Genomic DNA, 20,736 nt, shown 5'->3' on the forward strand with positions numbered 1-20,736 from the left:
TTATCAGGAGGGATCTGTCCCTGGAGAAGGACATCATGCTTGGTAAAGCAGAAAATCAAACTCGTTGCCATCAGTTGATTGACTCATAGAGACCCTATAGAACAGAGTAGAACAGCCCCATAGAGTTTCCAAGGAGTGCCTGGTAGATTCAAACTCCCTACCTTTTGGTTAGCAGCTGTAGCATTTAGCCACTATGCCACCAGGGTTTCCTGGTAGAGGGTCAGTGAAAAAAAGGAAGACCCTTACTGAGATGGATTAACACAGTTGCTGCAACAGTGGGCTCAAGCACGGCAATAATTGTGAGAATGGGACAGGACTGGGCAGTGTTTCATTCTGTTGTGGATAGGGTCACTATGAGTCAGAACTGACTCGACGGCACCTAACAACAACAACAACATTAGTAATGAAGAAGGTGGAAAAACAAGTATTTGGCCACACCAGCACAGCTCCATCCTGTGACTCGGGATTTAGTGGTGAATCTCAGAGACCACCTGGTGCATCAGTTCCATTTAGGAAATAGATGCCTCCTACTGACCCTACTTTTTTTTTCTTTCCTGCATTATAGATTTGGTTCTACACCAACAGTATCTTTGGAACAGCTGGGATCCCACCGGAAAAGATTCCATACATCACCTTGAGCACAGGTGGCATCGAGACTTTGGCTGCCATCTTCTCTGTAAGTAAACTAAGGGTTATCTCTGAAAACATTCACAGGGTGTTAAACAGTGCTTCAGGGACCACAGGTGAAGAACCGGCATGCCTCTAAAGACTCTTTAGTCACTCCAAACCATCTGGATCTTTGGAGCTGATCATGCAATGCCTCACTGACATCTTACCCAGCTAGAGAATAGTTTTGCCTGTATTTTACTTCCCTGTTCTTGTTGGAAACCCTGGTGGTGTAGTGGTTAAGTGCTATGGCTGCTAACCCAAGGGACAGTAGTTCAAATCCACCAGGTGCTCCTTGGAAACTCTATGGGGCAGTTCTACTCTGTCCTATAGGGTTGTTATGAGTTGGAATCGACTTGAAGGCAGTGGGTTTGGGTTTTTTGGGTATTCTTGTTGAATGGAGCCCTGGTGGCACAGTGGTTAAGAGTTCAGCTGCTAACCCAAAGGTCAGTGGTTCAAACCCACCAGCCACTCCGCAGAAGAAATATGTTGCCAATCTGTTTCCATAAAGATTACAGCCTTGGAACCTGTGTGGGGCAGTTCTACTCTACTCTGATCCATAGGGTCGCTATGAGTCGGAATCAACACAACAGCAACGGTTGTTTGTTTGTTTTTTTTAATTGTTGTTGAAACAGTTTGCACTCACCCATTTGTGCAATGAAAGAAAGCTTGGAAATCTGTTTCCATAAAGTTTACAGCCAAGAAAATCCTATGGACCTCAGTTCTACTGTGTAACATATGAGGTTGCCATGTGTCAGAATCGACTAGATGGCAAGAGGTTGTTCTTGTTGTTAGCTGCTGTTGAGCTGGCTCCCAACTCATGGCAACCCCATTGCACGTAGAATGAAACACTGCCCAGTCCTGTGCCATCCCTGTGATCTGTTGTAGATTGGACCATTGTGATCTATAGGGTCATTAACTGATTTTTCAGAAGTAGCTCACCAGGTCTTTCTTCCCAGTCTGTCTTAATCTGGAAGCTCTGCTGAAACCTGTTCAGCATCGTAACAACACACAAGTCCCCATTGACAGAAGGGTGGTGGCTGTACATGAGGTGATTGGCTGGGAGTTGAACCCAGGTCTCCTGCATGGAAGGGGAGAGTTCTACCACTGAGCCACCACTGCCCCCACTTTACTTCCTTATAGGCTCTCTTTTAATAAACTGCTCTCTTCTTTGAACTCGTACCTAATAACAAAATGTACAAGAGGGCCATAGCATTCCTGGGTGTTGGCTCGGAGAGTTCATACGAGCCTCAGATCCACACCCATGGCTTTAGAGATGATTTGAAACCCTCAGCTGTCATTGCACCACCACAAACGTGCAGGAGTTCGCAAAGCAGAGCAAAGTGAAAGGACGTTCGGGTTAATAATGGAAAGGGTGACTTTACTAATAAACAAAAATGTTCAAAAAAGGAGAGACAGACAGCTCACCTTTCTTTCTCAACAACTTCCACTTTAGAAAATAAACGTTTGAGGAGAAAATGTTGGGAGGCTCCAGAAATCTGGTAGAAAATTCACTGTCTTAGTCATCTAGTGCTGCTATAACAGAAATGCTACAAGTGGATGGCTTTAACAAACAGAAGTTTATTCTCTCACAGTTTAGGAGACTAGAAGTCCAAATTCATGGTGCCAGCTCCAGAGGAAGGCTTTCTTTCTCTGTCAGCTCTGGGGGAAGGTCCTTGTCACAATCTTCCCCTAGTCTAGGAGCTTCTCAGAGCAGAGACACTGGGTCCGAAGGATGCACTCTGCTCAGGACATTTCTTTCTTGGTGACGTGAGATCACCATCATCTCTGCTTACTTCTCTCTTTTATATCTCAAAAGAGATTGACTCAAGATACAACCTAATTCTGTAGTTTGAGTCGTGCCTCATTAACAAAACTGCCCTAATCCTGCCTCATTAACATCATAGAGGTTAGGGTTTAGGATGCATAGGAAAATCACATCAGATCACACAGTGGAGGACAACCACACAATACTGGGACTCATGGCCTAGCCAAGTTGACACACATTTTGGAGGGACAGAATTCAATCCATAATACACAGGTTCTGTAGTGAGACCAAACTGGATTTGAATCCTGGCTCTGGCACTCTTGGCTGTGTGATAGTGGAAAAGCACTCGACCTCTCTGAGCTTCCGTTTCTTCTCTCTCCTACCTGGTTGGTGTGTGGTCTGTGCTTCACATATGTAAACAGTAAGCACTGAGGTTCTCTTGCAAATCAAAAGAAAAGAGTTAAAATCAGAGAGCACCATTCTCTGACCTTGACGGAGTAGCTGATTTATTTTTACTCTTTCTCACTGATTTGGACTGACAAGACTGACGCCGGTGCAAACAGGCAGAGGCTTCCAAATGGCATTTCTGATTTGTTTTCAACACAGCCCTTTATTTTGCACCTTGCTCTTACTGGGGTGTTCTAACAAGACGCTTTGTAGACATTGATGTCATAAAGATGAGGAATACTGACACTTGGTCTTCTTTCTCTTCCATTCCACAGTCTTTTTATTAGAGGGAAAATAGTTCAGTGTTTCACAGTCTGGAAGTTTCATAAAATTCTTGTCTCAAGTTAAAAATTCCACCCAGTCTTTACTTTCAACTTGTACATCCATCAGCAGGAGAGCATGTCAGACTGGAAAGAAAACAGTGACAGGAAAAGTACAGAATTTTGGCTTCTTTTTTTTTTTTTTTTTTTTTAGTCCTTCGTTGTTTTTAGAAATCAGCATGACATCATTAGAGTAAATTAGTAAAACTTGGAAAAGTAGAAACAAAGAAAAAGTCACCTACCGTCATACTACCCAAGGGAGTTTGGCAAATTCCCTCCTGGTCTTTATTCTAGGAATAAATGTAGGCTTTACTCTCACAGAGTAGTAACCCTATTCTACGTAATAACGTTAATCCTTCTTTCATTTTATAATCTTACATCATAACTATTTTCCACTTTAAAATGTATCGTTTAAGTAAATTTTTTGAAGTATAACGTGTATGCAGAGAAGTGTGCGCCTCCTAACCCCTCCGAATAAATACTGCTTGTAAGATCTGTTGTTGCTGCTGATAGTTGCCATTAAGTTGGCTCCAGCTCATGCCGACCTGATGTGTAACAACAGAAAAAAACACTGCCAGGTCCTGTGCCATCTTTGTGACTGTTTTGACATTGCGTTTTGACTACTGTTTGAGGATCTACCAGCCTTTTTTGTTCAGCCTTTTACCGAAAACCAACTGTGTTCTTGGCGGGTACAAGTGAAGCAGGACCACATGCCGCATGGTTGATTCTGACCGAGACGGGGAGAGATACCTAGATAAATAAATGGCTCCATGCTTTGAGACTATAGAAGATGGGCTTAAGGAACTATGGGAAGAAAAAATTAACTCTAGAGGGGCAAGCACTAAAGGCTTTATGGAAGAAGTAGCCTTTAAACCAAGCTGGAGAAATGAAGGTGTGTGCTAAGGCATTAGAAGTTTGTCAAACTGTTGCATTGGGATAATTGTAAAGAGTCTTGATGACAAAGCAGTACTAATCTATTTATAACGTGAGGGTGGCTGTTTTTCTGTTGTTTTTCTTTAAAATCTATGACCCATTTCAGCTACTCAACACAAGGGTTCTTTACAAAATCAGTTTTATTGAAATATAATTCACATCGCATAAGATTTAAAGTGTACAATTCAATGTATCGTAATATATTCTTAAGGTCTTGCAACTATTACAACAATCTAGTTTTAAAACATTTTAATCTCTAAAACAACCCCAGACGCGTTAGCAGTCGTTCCCTATTCCCACCCAACTTCCCTGGCCCCACTGTGTCTTTAGATATGCCTATTCTGGGTATTTTATAGAAATGGAATCATATGATATGTGGTGTTTTGTGACAGACTTCTTTCACTGTTAACGTAATGTTTTCACGGTTCACCCATGTTGTTGCTGTTAGGTGCCTTCAAGTTGGCTCCGGCGCACAGCGCTCTTACGTGTAATAGAATGAAATGTGGTCTAACACTGCGCCACCCGCATGATCGTGAGCGTGTTTGAGTGCAGTTTTAGCTATTCTGGCAATCCATCTCACTGAGGACTTCCCTCGTTTTCGTTGGCCCTCTACTTTACCAGACAGGATACCCTTTGCGAGTGATTGGTCTTTCCTGACACGTGCGAAATAAGCAAGTCAAAGTCCCACCATCCTCACTTTTAAGGAACATTCTGGTTGTATTTTTTTCTAAGACTGATTTGTTCATTTTTCCGGTAGACTAAGGTGTATTCAATATTCTTCCCCAACGTGACAGTTTGAATGCATCGATTCTTCTGTCTTCCTTTTTTACTGTCCACGTTTTGCTTGCATATGAGATGATTGAAAAGATTGTGCTAAAAGTTATACCATTCTTCAAAAATTTGTTATACATGAATTTCCTCAACTGGTGTCTATGGGGTAGCGAGGGAAGTGGTAGAGGATCCCTGCTCAGAGCCTGGACTGAGGAACCACAGTGCCGGGGTCCAGATCCCAGCTCCGTCCCTTACGAGCTGTATGACCCCAGGTAAGTTATCCAACATCTCTGTGACTCAGTCTTCTCATCTCTGTAATTAAAACATCAGTCCCTGCCTCAGATGGATGGAGTGAAGATTTGTCGTTGCTGCTAGTTGCCGTCAAGTCGGCCATGACTCGTGACGATCTTGCTCAGAACAAAACGTTGCCTGGTCCTGCATCGTCCTCAAAATCGTTGGTATATTTGAGCTCATTGTTGCAGCCACTGTGTCAGTCCGTCTTGCTGAGCATCTTCTTCCTTTCTGCTGGCCTTCTACCAAGCATGATGCCCTTCTCCAGTGATTGGTAAAATGAAGTCTCACTATCCTTGCTTCTAAGGAGGGTCTGGCTGTACTTCTTCCGAGGCATATTTGCTTATTCTTCTAGCTATCCATGGTATATTCAGTGTTCTTTGCCAACACCGTAATTTAAATGCTTCAATTGTTCTTCAGTCTTCCTTTATCAACGGACCAGCTTTAACACCCTGGAGTGAGGATTAAATGAGTGAATATACACCAGATGACTCAAAACCAAAACTGAAAACCAAACCTATTGCCTTTGAGTTAATTCTGACTCATAACAACCCTATAGGACAGAGTAGAAATGCTCCATAGTGTTTCCAAGGGGCACCCGGTGGATTCGAACTGCTGACCTTTCAGTTAGTAGCCAAACTCTTAACCACTATGCCACCAGGGTTTGGAAAAGATGACTCATGCAGTGTTCAAAAATGGCCCATCCTTGGTGAATGTTCACTGTTATTGTTCTCCACCACTCATCTGTCAGTTTGTTGTACTTTGGTGGCTTGTGTGTTGCTGTGATGCTGGAAGCTGTGCCAATGATATTTCAAATACCAGCAGTGTCACCCATGGTGGAAAGGCTTCAGCAGGGCTTCCAGACTAAGACTAGGAAGAAAGGCCTGGCATCTCCTGAAAATTAGCCTATGAAAACCTTATGAATCACCACAGAGCATTGTCCAATATGGTGCAGGAAGATGAGCCCCCTAGTTTGGAAGGCACTCAAAACGCACAGTGGCCCAAGCAGTGGACTGAGCATATCACTAATCATAAGGATGGCACAGGAATGGGCAACATGTTGTTCTGTTGTACATGGGTCACCGTGAGTCAGAGCCAACTGGATGGCAACTAACACCACCAACATCATTATTCTATTAAGTAGGTTCCCATTCATCGTCTTTGTAAATAAGACTGTGATGAACATACTTGTGGAGAGCAGGGTTTTGCAGCTGACAGGAACTCGCCCAGTCTTTTCATAACTGAGGAAACCAAGTTTCAAAGAAGTGACTCACCTAGTCACACAGCAGCGGTGTCAGAACCTGAGGCAGTGAGGATAGCTGACATCCCCGAGACCCTGGATTGCTCTACATGGGGTCTCATGAGTGCTTACATCAACCCTGAATCCCTGTAAGAGACAGAAGTAAACTGAGGACCTAGCGACATGCAGTTCCAAACTACATCTCGCTGACTCCAAAAGCCCTCCCTCCTCAGCTTCTCTGGCTGGGAGATCTTCTTCTTTAAAAGCTGGCAGAATCTGACCAAGTATTCCATGGAAGTACTATTCACAGGAAGGAGAAGAAAGGAGCTGGATCAGTCAGGGTTCTCCAGCCAAAAGGATGGATATATATATATAGCTTTGGAGTCCATGGGTGGTTCAAACTCGACTCCTAACCAAAAGGTTGTAGGTTCAAGTCCTCCCAGAGATGCTTTGGAAGAAAGACCTGGCAATCTGCTTCCAAAAAATCAGCCATTGAAAATCCTATGGAGCACAGTTCTACTCTGACACACACAGGATTGACTCGTCAGAGTCAACTCAATGGCAATTGATAGCTGGTCATATATTGATTTATTTTGAGGAATTGGCTCACGTAATTGTGGGGACCGGCAAGTCCAAAATGGGTAGAGCAGGCCAGCAGGGTGGAAACTCTGGCAGGATTTGATGGTGGAGTCTTAAGTTTCTTCTTCTCCAGGAAAACTGTGTTTGCTCTGATTGTTTGAGACCCATCCACATTATGGGGGGGTAATCTCCTTTCTGTATGAGCACATGTGCATAGACCGAGAGGTAGTCTTTTGAACAGAACAAGGGGATACTGTGTGGTTTAATTTCACGAAAGGATTGCTCCAAGGTTGTGTTCTTCCACCATACTTATTCAGTCTGTATGCTGAGCAGATAATCTGAGAAGCTGGACCATATGAAGAAGCATACGGCATCAGGATTAGAGGAAGACTCATTAACAACCAGAGATATGCAGATGCAAAACCTTGCTTGCTGAAAGCGAAGAGGACTTGAAACCCTTAACTGATGAAGATCAAAGACTACACCTCAACATAAGAAAAAAAAAATCCTCACAAGCGGACCAATAAGCAACATCATGATAAATGGAGAAAAGATTGAAGTTGTCAAAGGTTTCATTTTACTTGAATCCACAATCAACGCTGATGGAAGCAGCAGTCAAGAAATCAAACAACATATTGCATTGGGCAAATTTGCTGCAAAAGACCTCTTTAAAGTGTTAAAAAGCAAAGATGTCACCTTGAGGACTAAGGTGTACCTGACCCAAGCCATGGTATTTTCAGTTGCCTCATATGCACGTGAAAGTTGGACAATGAATAAGGCTGAAGAAGATTTGAAGCCTTTGAATTGTGGTGTTGGCAAAGAATATTGAATGTATCGTGGACTGCCAGAAGAATGAACAAATCTGCCTTGGAAGAAGTACAGGGAGAATGCTCCTCAGAAGCAAAGGTGATGAGATTTCATCGCATATACTTTGGACATGTTGTCAGGAGGGATTAGTCCCTCGAGAAGGACATCATGCTTGGTAAAGTAGAAGGTCAGTGAAAAAGAGGAAGACCCTCTATGAAATGGATTGACACAGTGACTGCGACACTAGGCTCAAGCATACCAATGATTGTGAGGATGGCCCAGCACCAGGCAGTGTTTTGTTCTGTTTGCACATAGGGTCACTATGAGTAGGGATGAACTCAGTGGCACCAAGGCTACCCAGGCTGACACATAAAATACACCATCACACACTGCAAAGGGGATTTTGTAGAGACAATTAAGTGAAGGATCCTGAGATGGGCAGATTACCTGGGTGGGCCCAACATTGTCACAAAAAAAAAAAAATTTTTTTTTGTCACAAGGGTCCTTATAAATGAAAGAAGGAGGCAGGGGGGTCAGAGTCAAAGAAGGAGATGAGATGACAAAATTAGAGTTTGTAAGATAGAGGAAGTGGCTGTAAACCAAGGCATGCAGGCTGGAAGCTAAAAAAAAGCAAGGGAACGGATTCCCCCTGAAGCCTCCAGAAGGAAGGCGGCTCTGCCTACACCATGATTTTATCCCCATGAGACACATTTTGGACACCTGACCTCCAGAACTGTAAGATAATGCATTTGTGTTCTTTTAAGCTACCAAGTTTGTGGGAATTCGTTACAACAGCATCAGGAAACCAACACACCGACATATAAAACTGTTGAGGAAACAAAACTCAAAGTGTTGACAGTCAATATTCAGTAAATCTGTTGCCCTTCCCAAAGTTTTTATTACCTTGCTTCCAAAAATATATATACTCTTCCATCAATCCCTTGAGGTAATTGCCCATCAAAAAGGACTTCCTTTTTTTTTTCTTTGTTCTTCTTTATGAGATTTTGACAGTCATTTTACAATTTGACAGATTTTAAAATGTCTCTGAGGCCTAATAAAATTGAAAAGGGAGAGAAATTTTCGTTCATTTCATCTGCAATATTTGGCTCTGGGCGTCGCTCATTGGCTGGGGCAGCGGTGAGTTAATTGCATCCTGTGGAAGCAGCTGGTTTTCCAAATTGATCGTCGTGGGCGGCATCAGCCTTCTGATGAGCGAAGTTTCAGGGCACGTCATTTGGGTCAGGCTGAGCACCCACAACCACGTGGGGTGGGGGTGCTCTGTGGGACACGAGGCCCATTTTGTTGAGAGGAGCAGGCTCTGTGCTTTCCCCAACCAGGCAGATGGGATTCGCAATAAGCCATTCTTACTCATTACTCCACACAGTAGTATTTTGCAGTTGTCCAGAATGGACGGTGCCATAGGGGTGGAGTAAAAAAATAAACAGTCCTTACTGGTGTCCACTGCCACTGCACGAGGAGAAGTGGGGAGACCTGCTGCTGTTGTCGTTAGTTGCCACGGAGTTTGCTCTGACTCATGGTGACCCCGTGTACAACAAAAAGAACCATTGCCTGGTCCTGCACCATCTTCACGATCATTGGCATGTTTGAGTCCTTGGTTTTAGCCATTGTGTGTTTTGAGTACCTTCCAACGTAGGGGCCTCATCTTCCAGCACCATGTTCGACGCTATTCTGTTGTCATCCATACAATTCTTGTCTTAGTCGTCTAGTGCTGCTATAACAGAAATGCCACAAGTGGATGCCTCTAACAAAGAGTTTATTTCCTCACAGTAGAGTAAGCTAAAAGTCCAAATTCAGGGCGTCAGTTCCAGGAGAAAGCTTTCTCTATCAGCCTTCTCATCAGTCTTCCCCCAGACTAGGAGCTTCTCTGTGCAGAACCTCAGGTCCAAAGACGTGCTCTGCTTCCGGCACTGCTTTCTTGGTGGTATGAGGTCCCCCTGTCTCTAGGCTCACTTCTCTCTTTTATATCTCAAAAGATATTGCCTCAAAGCAGAAACCAATCTTGTAGATTGAGTCCTGCCTCACTAACACAACTGCTGCCTGTCCACCCTCATTAACATTGTAGAGGTAGGGTTTACAACATACGGGAAAATCAGGTCAGGTGACAAAATGGTTGGCAATCACACAATACTGGGAATCATGGCCTAATCAAATTGACATTTTTTGGGGGGGGGACACAATCCATGACAGTTCTCACTGGCTAATTTTCAGAAAATAGATCACCAGGCCTTTCTTCCTGATCTGTCTTAGTCTAGAAGCTCCACTGAAATCTGTCCACTATGGGTGACCCTGCTGGTATTTGAAATAGCTTCCAGCATTGTAGCAACAGGCAAGCCACCACAGTACAACAAACTGGTAGATGGGTGGTGGAGCCTTGAAAAGGAGTTGACTTGCCCAATGAGTCATCAGACTGAAATGCGGTCCAAGACTGGAGCCCAAAGGACTGCATTCACGCCACTCTTGTGTTGTTAAATAATGATTCTGTGGGGTTCCTGTGGCCACAGAATGGCAGGCAGGAACAACCCCCACCCCCACTAAAATATCAGATTAGGTCCCCAGTTTATTTAACAAAGCTTATAGGAACATAGCAAAAGGGAGGGTCACATGAAACAAAGGCAGAACCAAATGTGCCCCTTCACCCCCAAACTCCTTGGGAGGCATGAACATCTGCCCCTGGCTCCATCCAAGCTGGGAGGTACCCACCAGGTGTGAGAAACGAAAATTCGCACTTAGCAGCATCTCACGTTCAGTGCTTACGTCATCCCCGAAGATGCACTTGTATACAGTACCCTTTGCCATCAGGTCGATTCTGACTCATAGCAACCCTATAGGACAAAGTAGAACTGTTCCATAGTATTTCTATGGAGCGCCTGGTGGATTCGAAGTGCCGACCTTCTGCTTAACAGCCAAATTTATATACAGTAGTTCCGCCTTATCTGTGCGGGGATACGTTCCAAGACCCCCAGGGAGTGCCTGAAACCGCAGATAATACTGAACTCTATATATACTGTTTTGTGCTATACCTACCTACCTATGGTAAAGTTTAGTTTATAAATTAGGCACAGCAAGAGATTAACAACAATAACTAAAAATAAAATAGAACTATTATAATAATATACTGTAATAAAAGTTATGTGACTGTGTGGTCTCTCTCTCAAAATATCTTACTGTTCTGTACTCACTTTTCTTCTACTTGTGATGATGTCTTGAACTTTCACCTTTTCATTTAAAAGAAGCATTCACGGATTGTTTCTGGCATATCCAAATTGCCATCATCACTACTATTGAGTTTTGGGGCCATTATCAAATGAAATAAGGGTTACCCGAACACAGGAGCCCTGGTGGTGCGGTGGTTAAGAGTTTGGCTGCTAACCAAAAGGCCGCTCCTTGTTGTTGTTGTTGTTGTTAGGTGCCGTTGAGTTGGTTCCAACTCATAGTGACACTATGCACGACAGAACGAAGCCACTCCTTGGGACCTCTATTATAGGGCAGTTCTACTCTGTCTTACAGGGCCTCTATGGGTCGGAATCAACTCCTCCGCATCGGGTTCGGTTTGTTTTTTCGGTCTCGAACACAAGCACTGCGATACCCTGATAGTCGATCTGATAACCGAGAAGGCTGCCAATTGACCAGTGGGTGGGTGCCGTAAACACTGTGGGTAGCTGGACAAAGGGATGATTGACATCCCAGGCAGGACGGAGCGAGACAGCTCGAGATTTCATCACACTACTCACTTAACATTTTCTGACCACGGTTGACCTCGGGTAACTGAAACCGCAGAAAGTGAACCATGGCTAAGGCAAGACTACTGTAATCTATTCCCTGAGCAGGAAAAGGGACAGATCTATATCTTTTATGTGTGTAGTAATAAACTGGGCTCAAAAAACACCTACAGTCATGAGGATGGCGCAGGACCAGGCAGTGTTTGGTTCCGTTGTGTTTGGGTTTGCATGGATCGGGACCGATTCCACTGCAGCTACCAACAGCATACATATAAAAACATGGGGGGCTTTCCTGGTTCTTGAGGGCTCATCCTGAAGGGGGCAGGGGGGTGGGAGGGGCAAAGGAAGGGAGAAGCAGAGTCAGGATCCTGGCATCCCTGAGCACGAGACATTCGGCCTGGAAGTCCCTGTCCCTGCCCTAACCTGCCCCAAACGCTGAATAGTATCTTTTGATTAGGGTGGTTCTGATCCTGAGTTTGGCCAAGGGTGCGGCCATACATCCATTCTGCAGCCAGCCCTCTGTATTTGGGACCAAAAAGCTGACTGGCATGGGGCGTGTGTCTTTTCTCTAAAAAAAAAAAAAAAAAAAACCCAAAAAATTCTCTTGTCTTTTCTCTAGCATGCTAAATTATCTGTACCTTTGGAGGAGGCATAGACTGCAGTCTTTTAACAGACTCAGTTTGCTCCAGTTGATGACTGGCATTTCTTTCCAGACCTGAAATGATCACTTTGGCCAGTAGGAGACCTTCTGGGCATCTTTTCAGGGGTCCTAGCTTTCCCCCACAAACAAGTGATCCAGGTCCATCTTTCATTCCTCCGCCCCAAACATGGAAAGAGCCACTCTCCAAGGAGCCCTGGTTATGTTTAGCAGAATAACATAGAGATCAAGTCTAGTCACAGTGACGCACATGGTGCCACTTCACATGAGCAACAGGGATCCAGAAAAATTACCTTTCTGCCAAAAGGGTGTCAAAAATTGACAGCTCTAATTCACCACCAAAGGAACCCTGCTGGCACAATGGTTAAACAATCGGCTAACAGAAAATTTGATGATTGGAACCCACCAGCTGCTCTGAGGGAGAAAAGACCCAGCAATCTGTGGGGAAGTTCTGCTCTGTCACATGGGGTCACCATGAGTTGAAGTCAACTCGATGGCGCCTAACAGCAACAATTTACTACTACCTTTCATAATGTTTCTTTGCTCTAACAAGGGCTTTTTTTCTTTTAATTGTGTTTTAGGTGAAAGTTCACAGCACAGATGAGTTTTTCCTTCAAAAATTTATACACAAATTGTTTTGTGACATTGGTTGCCTCTAATAAGGGCTTTCAAAATGAATTTTTCCTTTCTTTCTGCCAGGTTGCCAAGATTAAAAAAAAAAATCGGGCTTGAGTCGGTTCCGACTCAAACGACCCTATAGGACAGCGTAGAACTGCCCCATAGAATTTCCAAGAAGCAGCTGGTGGATTCAAACTACTGACCTTTTGGATTGCCGTAGTAGCCCTGCCAAATCATGTGTTAAAATTACGTAATCTTTCCTAAAAATCATGAAGTCTTCGTTTTCATTTTCTTGCTTTGACCTCTGGCCAAGCACCCTGGATTGGCGTGAACGTGTGCAGGTTCAGACTCGCCTCCTGTTAGCATCACCCAGTACCAACTCCGTGAATAGAGAAAGCAACCCCAGTCTCTCCCTGAGCAACACCGAAGAAGACCGCGGACACAGAACACTAGCATTTCAGACTGGTCGAGAAATACAGACAAGATAAGCCATTCGATTGTTTCCTAAAATGGTCTTTTTTTTTTTTTTTAATTTCATGGGCATAAGTTATTATATATCCTTTATCCAATACCTATGAAATGATATATATATATATATCCAAAGGCAAGACCTCTTTAAAGTGTGGAAAAACAAAGATGTCATTTTGAGTACTAAGGTGCACCTGACTCAAGCCATGGTCTTTTCAATTGCCTCATGTACATGCGAAAGCTGGACAGTGAATAAGGAAAACTGAAGAATTGACACATTTGAATTATAATGTTGGTTAAGAAGAGTGAATATACTACGGAATTCCAGAAGAATGAACAAATCTGTCTTGGAAGAAGTACAGCCAGAACATTCCTGAGAAGCGACAATGGTGAGACTTTGTCTCACATACTTTGGACATGTTACTAGCAGGGACCAGTCACTGGAAAAGGACATCATGCTTGGTAAAGTAGAGGGTCAGCGAAAAACAGGAAGACCGTCAACGAGATGGATTGACACAGCGGTTGCAACAGTGGGCCCAAACATAACAATGACTGTGAGGTGGTAACATTTCGTTCTGTTATACTTAAGATCACTGAGTCATAGCTGACTCAACGACATCAAACAACAACAAATCCAAAGGCAGGTTTAGTGTTGAATTTCGATTCTCTAAAGGCCTTTAGAGAAATGCAATTGTTATTTTTTTTTTCAATATTTTCCTAGTCCAATGTTCCAAAACCCAATCAAACTGGGTTGCAGAAAATAAACACAAGTTAACGTCAAGAATGATTGTACTTTTAAAGCTGTACTAGAAGCGTCAGGTAGAAGGATTTCTGTACGCCAATAAAATTTTCACAGTATTTTCTGAAATTCACAAAGACAAACTTACTTGGATCATAACACATTTCAATTGCAGTTTAACATTTACACACACACACACACACACACACACACACACACACACAATCAGGTAGAAGTACACTTTAGGATTTTTCTTGTACAGGCAGCCCCTGGGTTATACACAAGATCCATTCCTAAGCCTGTCTTTAAGTCGAATTTGTAGGTAAGTCAGAAGAGGTACACACAGTTCTTGTTTAGCATCAGTTAGTCAAATGCTCATCTTAGTATATAAAACGCTTTGCCGTCAAGTCCATTCTGACTTGTAGTACCCCATAAGACAGAATGCAACTGCTCCATAGGATTTCCAAAGAGCAGCTGGTGGATTCGAACTGCCAGCCTTTTGGTTAGCAGCAGTAGCTCTTAACCACTGTGCCACTAGGGGTCCGCCTTAGTGTATAGTATATATTTTACCTTTCTATGCATATAAGAAACTCTTCCAAACCGCGCAATGTTTTCATGATCGTCACAAAGTAGTGTTTGTGTTCTTTATTACAAACCATTGTGTATGTTTAACTCCAATGTTTAATATAATAGGATTTATAGCAGTCTGTTCTTAAATATGAGTTGTCCATAAGTCAGACATTTGTAACCCAGGGACTGCCTGTATAACAACTACAGGAAAGCCATGGAAAGTTCTAGAGCCTAGATCTGACTCCTTGCACGGGCTAAAATGTACCACTCTGTGTCCCCAGCCTGCACTCTGTGTTAACCATAGACAAGAAACACAAAGTCACTCTTTTCTAGATAACTTAGTGAGTAGACTTCACAAGAGGGACTCAGTTTTGCTGCCTCGGGTTTCTGCTTGGATCTGGGTAGAACTAGGACCAGTAACAAACTCTCGAGTGAGTATGATTTACCTGCTGTGGCGCTTGCCCAAGCAATCCTCAAGATCTTACAGTTGCCTGTTGCCCTTCTGTCTAGAGCTGTTCACACTAGAGTTCCCCTTTTGCATGCCCCGTTAGCACCAGGCAATGGGATTATATGTTTAAACAGGGAAGAAATAGCCACCTCTAACTTGGGGAAGCCTCCATTGAGAACCACCCAGGCCACTCAGTGTCCCAAGGGTGAGGGGTCCAGGACCTTGGGAAGGACTTCTGCCACCGTCTGTATCTGCAGCTTAGCTTGTTCAGTGGTTCCTCCCATCCTCACTTTTCCCCAAAGCTCCTGATGCTTTTTTCACACTAATTTTTTTCTGATTTCCTCCTCTGTCTCTCTGGTAGCTTCCTTTGTATCTGGGCCGGACCCACAAGCCTCCCCATCAAAAGAAGACAAGCACATGGTTCATAGAGGGTGGCGGGGTTGAGAGGGCTCACTGCACTCCTCTCTGCCAGCTCCAAGTGCCAGCGGTGCCCCTGCCTCCTCCCCTTTGCAGACCCAGCTTCTCTCCACTCCGCTCTCCTAACATCAGAGCATGGACCTCCGAGTCATCCTACCTTCCAGTGTCTCTTCCTCTCTTTCTGTTAGTTGTTGTTGTTAGGTGTCATCGAGTCAGTTCCGACTCATAGCAACCCTATGTACAAACAGATCGAAACACTGCCCAGCCCTGTACCATCCTCACAATCATCGTTATGCTTGAGCCCATTGTCCCTGCCACCGTGTCAGTCCATCTTGTTTAGGGTCTTCCTCTTTTTTGCGAACCCTCTACTTTACCAAGCATGATGCTCTTCTCCAGGAACCGATCTCTCCTGATAACATGTACAAAGTACACGAGACGCAGTCTCACCATTCTTGCTTCTAAGGAGCATCTGGCTGTACTTCTTCCAAGATAGATTTGTTCATTCTTTTGGCAGTCCATGGTGTATTCAGTATTCTTTGCCAACACCGCAATTCAAAGGTGTCAATTCTTCTTCAGTCTTCCTTATTCATTGTTCAGCTTCCTCATGTATATGAGGTGATTGAAAACATCAAGTCTTGGGTCAGGCACACCTTAGTCCTCAAAGTGACATCTTTGCTTTTTAACCTTCAGAGAGATCTTTTGCAGCACATTTGCCCAGTGCCATACATTGTTCAATTTCTTGACTGCTGTTTCCATGAGTGTTGATTGCAGATCCAAGTAAAATGAAATCCTTGACAACTTAGTGCTCAATGTTTTTTTCACACGCCCAAATTGGATGACTAAATTCATGGTCCTAAACCTCCTGAGCCGGAATCGACTTGATGGCACTGGGGTTTTTAAACCTCCTGAAGGAAGTGCAGCCAAAATGCTCCTTAGAAACGAGGATGGCGAGACTTCATCCTGCTTACTTTGCACGTCAGCGGCAAGGACCAATTGCTGAAGAAGGACATCATATTTGGTAAAGCAGAGGGTCAGCGAAAAACAGAAAGACCCTCAATGAGATGGATTGACACAATGGCTGTAGCAATGGACTCAGACATACCAAGGATCGTGAAAACGGCGCAGGACCTTATGTTATACATAAGGTTGCCATGAGTCAGAGCCAACTCAAGGGCAACTAATGACAGAAACAAACCTAAAGGACTGCATTTTCATTTTTTAAGGACAGGAGAATTGAGTGTACTCCATTTAGAAGCTTCAGAACCTATGGCCTCAAGCCAGGATTCTAGTGACCCCAGAGGAAAACCTTCTCCCAGGACGCTGATACTGGAAACAGCTGGCCTGCTCATCCTTCCTTCCATTGCAGTTGGCCCCGATCGATGTCTGATTTAGCACTTTGCTTGAAATGTCTCAAGACCATTACAATTTATTATATTTAAGGATCATGGCTCACCCTGGAATGATAATAATTTAAAGAGAAGCTTTTTTCATTTCTCATGCTTTGTCCCAAACAGACATACAATGATCTCTCACATAACTTCCTCTTCTAATTGGGAATTTCCATACGAAGTTAATGTCTCAATTAGCTATTATTAATTCTCAATTTAGAGGGAGCCCAATCAAGTGGAAAATTACGTCTGAGGCCTGCCCTGTGAAGACCAATTATAAAACTCCATTAACTTGTGGAAAACCACAGCTTTCCGCAGCCGCAGCTCCTTTTCAAAGGGAGATTTGTAAAAGCAAAGAGGAGCTCTTCCCCATTCAAAACAGAATCACTGGCAGTAAAAATTAATACTGGAACGTGAATTTTCTTCCCTTGTGATCTGCCCTTGCTTTTCTCTTCACCACAGAGAGAGCTGGGTCAGTGAGAATCAAAGGCTCCCCGTTCCGTTCTCCTCCCCTCCCAGAGCTAAAGCTTTGGCAGTGATAAGCCGGTTTCTGCCTGCTGGTCTGGCAAGGACTCCCCAAGGACCTCTGCATTGCTGAGTGTCAGGATGGAGCAGCCGTTTGGGAAATTCTGGTACTGACCCGAATCTGGGCCACATCTCTCTCCAGCATTCTCATTCCCTCTGGAGATCGCCAGCTCTTTGACTGGTACTATTGGGGAAAACGGAAACCCTGGTGGCATAGTGGTTAAGTGCTATGGCTGCTAACCAAAAGACTGGCAGTTCGAATCCACCAGGCATTCCTTGGACACTCTATGGGATGCTTCTGCTCTGTCCTATAGGGTCGCTATGCGTTGGAAGTGACCCTACAGCAACGGGTTTGGGTTTTTTGGGGGTTTTTGTATCGGGGAAAATCTCTGAGAGTTTGTTCTAAAATGTAAATAAAATTCTATGTGTGTGTGTGTATAGTCACTGGGTGGTGCAAATGGTTAACATGCTCAACTGCTAGCTGAAAGTTCGAATCTACTCAGGGGCACCTCAGAAGAAAGGCCAGGCAACCTACTTAAAAAAAATCAGCCATTGAAATTCCTATGGTGCACAGTTCTACTCTGACACACACGGGGTCACCATGAGTTGGAATCGACTCAGTGGCAACTAGAATATATTGGGATATCTAGAGAGAGAGAGAGTTGACTACAGCCACTTGTTTGGTGTTTTGGTTTTATGTGTATGTATATAGCACAGTCACTCAGTAGGTTTGTCACACTGTATCTCTGTAGTCTTTAGTCTTCATGTATTCCACTAGGCTAGTTCTTGGCCATAGCTGTTGTTGTTGTGTGCCGTCAAGTTGATTCCAACTCATAGCAACCCTATAGAATAGAGTAGAACTGCCCCATCAAGGCAGTTCTACCAGGGTTTCCTAGGCTGTAAGCTTTACAGGAGCAGACTGCCAGGTCTTTTCTCCCAGGGAGCAGCTGGTGGGTTCCAACCACCGACCTTTCAGTTAGGAGGCAAGTGCTTAACCGTTGTACCCCCAGAGCTCCTTTAGCCTATAGCAGGTACTCCATACATATATGTTTAATTAAGTAAGGGCTTAAACTGAGCAGAAAGGCTGCCCCACAGCTAAAGCCAGGGCATGCTACCTTTGTCTGGAATCCTCGCCTTCTGCATGGGAGCAGTCAGATGAGACCTTCTGAAGGAGGTGGGGCCACCAGGCAGAGCTTCCTCCTATCTGTTCACGTGGCCCACATGCTCACAGGCATCCAGTCAAACCTGGAGAGGACAGAGTTAATGCGAGTCAGTATAATCAGAGGGACCCGGCCTGGAGCAGGACAGAGAGAACGGGATAGCTTCTCTGATCAAAGGCTCAGCAGTGTTGCTATAAACAAAGATAGAAATGTGCACCCGTGTTCTATACAAATATAATAAGCCCAAAAGGAAATATAAAGGCACATATATAAAAAATACACAGTAATGTGTACAATACATAGAATACATAAGTTAATAAATATACAAAATAATGTAGTGGCACATTAAATCATATTTGGAAACTTTGATCAAGCCGAATTTGAAATAAATGAAATTTTAGGCTGTGTTTTCCTCCGCTTCATCACTCCCTTCTTTCTTCATACCTTCAATCACCTAACAGACGACAAACTCATCCCTGCACTCCATCAGACTTTAGCTCCCAAGGGCAGGAACCCTTGTCTCTTTTTTCTCTGCACCTCAGTGCCAGAGACTCGCCTGCCAGAGGCCCTGGGTGAACATAGGCAGCCTGCACAAATGCAGGAATGAAAGCTTTGGGAATGTGCGTATCCTCTCTTGATAGATCTCTATGTGCAGTTGTCTCACTGACAGCAGTGGTTAAGAGCAAGTGGTTAAGAGCAAGAAAGAGTCTGGAGCCAGACTGCCTAGACTTGAATCCTGACTCTTCCCTGTGTGACCTCAGGCAGGTTGCTAGACCTCTCTGAGCCTCAATTTCTGGATATAATAGGCACTGATAGCAGCACCTACCCCATAGAGATGTCATGAGGAGTAAATTAGTAATGTATATAGGGCATCTGAAGCCATGGCTGGTGCACAGTACTGTAGCAGTGTTCACTACACAGTAAGCAAGAGAGCAGAGTGTTGGTAGAAGGAGAGCCATACAAGTCAATGGAGCAGAATAGAATCCAGAAATACAAAAGGTACCAAAACAATTCAATGAGGAAAGGCTTGTTTTTTCAACAAATGGTACCGTAAAAGCTAGATAGTCATGTGGAAAAAAATGAAGGGCCACCCTTACTCAAGGCATACATAAAAATAGACCATGAACTTAAACTATAAAAATTCTAGAAGAAAATGTAGACAAAAGTCTTTACAACCTTGACGTAAGCAAATATTTCTTAGCTGGGATACAGAAAGCTAGAACCATTTAAAAATCAATAAATTGGTTTTCATCAAAATTAAAAACTGGGCTGTTTAAAAGACATAGTTAAGGAAATGAATAAGCAAGCCACAGGCTGGGAGAAAATATTCAGAAAACAAGTACCTGACAAGGGACTTGAATACAGAATAAAGAACTCAGACTCAAAAGTAAGAACACCAACAATCCACTTGAAAATAAGCAAAAGGTTTCTACAGTTTGTAAAAGAAAGTATCAAAAAGATGAATAAATACGCGAAAAGACACTCAACATCATTAGTCATCAGATAAATTAAAATTAAGCCTATAATGTCACATCACCATTAACCCATTGCCACAAAGTTAATTCTGACTTATAGTGACCCCATAGGACAGAGCTGAACTGCCCCATAGGGTTTCCAAAGCTGTAAATCTTTACGGAAGCAGACTGCCACATCTTTCTCCCATGCAGCAGCTGGAGGGTTCCAACAGCTGACCTTTTGGTTAGCAGCCCAGCGCTTAACCACTGTGCCACATATCACCATTTCAGCACAAAAAAACCAAACCCATTGCCGTCGAGTCGAATCTGACTCATAACAACTCTATAGAGCAGAGTAGAACTGGCCCACAGAATTTCCAAGAAGCGCCTGGTGGATTCAAACTGCCGACATTTTAGTTAGCAGAAGTAGCTCTTAACAACTATGCCACCAGGGTTTCCATATAGCCATTAGCATGACCGAAATTGAAATGACTGGTAATACTAAGTGTTGGTGAGAAACTGGAGCTCTCATTCACTGCTGATGGGAATTTAAATGGTACAGGCCCTTCATAAAACATTTTGACAGTTTCTTATAGTTAAACGTACTTTACCCATACAGCCCAGCTCTTCCACTCATAACTGTTTACTCAAGAGAATTGAAAGCATATGTTTATACAGAGACTTGGTCATTCATGCTATGTAACTTTATTCATAAGAGTGTGTGATGGT

The 20,736-nt window shown here is 43.6% G+C and overlaps 1 protein-coding gene across 1 annotated transcript in view; it reads left to right on the top strand.

The window, feature by feature from the left end:
• SLC2A9 (solute carrier family 2 member 9) overlaps positions 1-20,736 on the top strand; it is a 262,289-nt gene that overhangs the window by 170,482 nt on the left and 71,071 nt on the right. Inside the window, 1 exon segment of the mRNA XM_064286323.1 lies at positions 566-715. Within this exon segment, the coding sequence (XP_064142393.1) occupies positions 566-715 (150 nt within the window).

Source organism: Loxodonta africana, chromosome 5 (assembly GCF_030014295.1).
Source record: "Loxodonta africana isolate mLoxAfr1 chromosome 5, mLoxAfr1.hap2, whole genome shotgun sequence".
Taxonomy (NCBI): domain Eukaryota; kingdom Metazoa; phylum Chordata; class Mammalia; order Proboscidea; family Elephantidae; genus Loxodonta; species Loxodonta africana.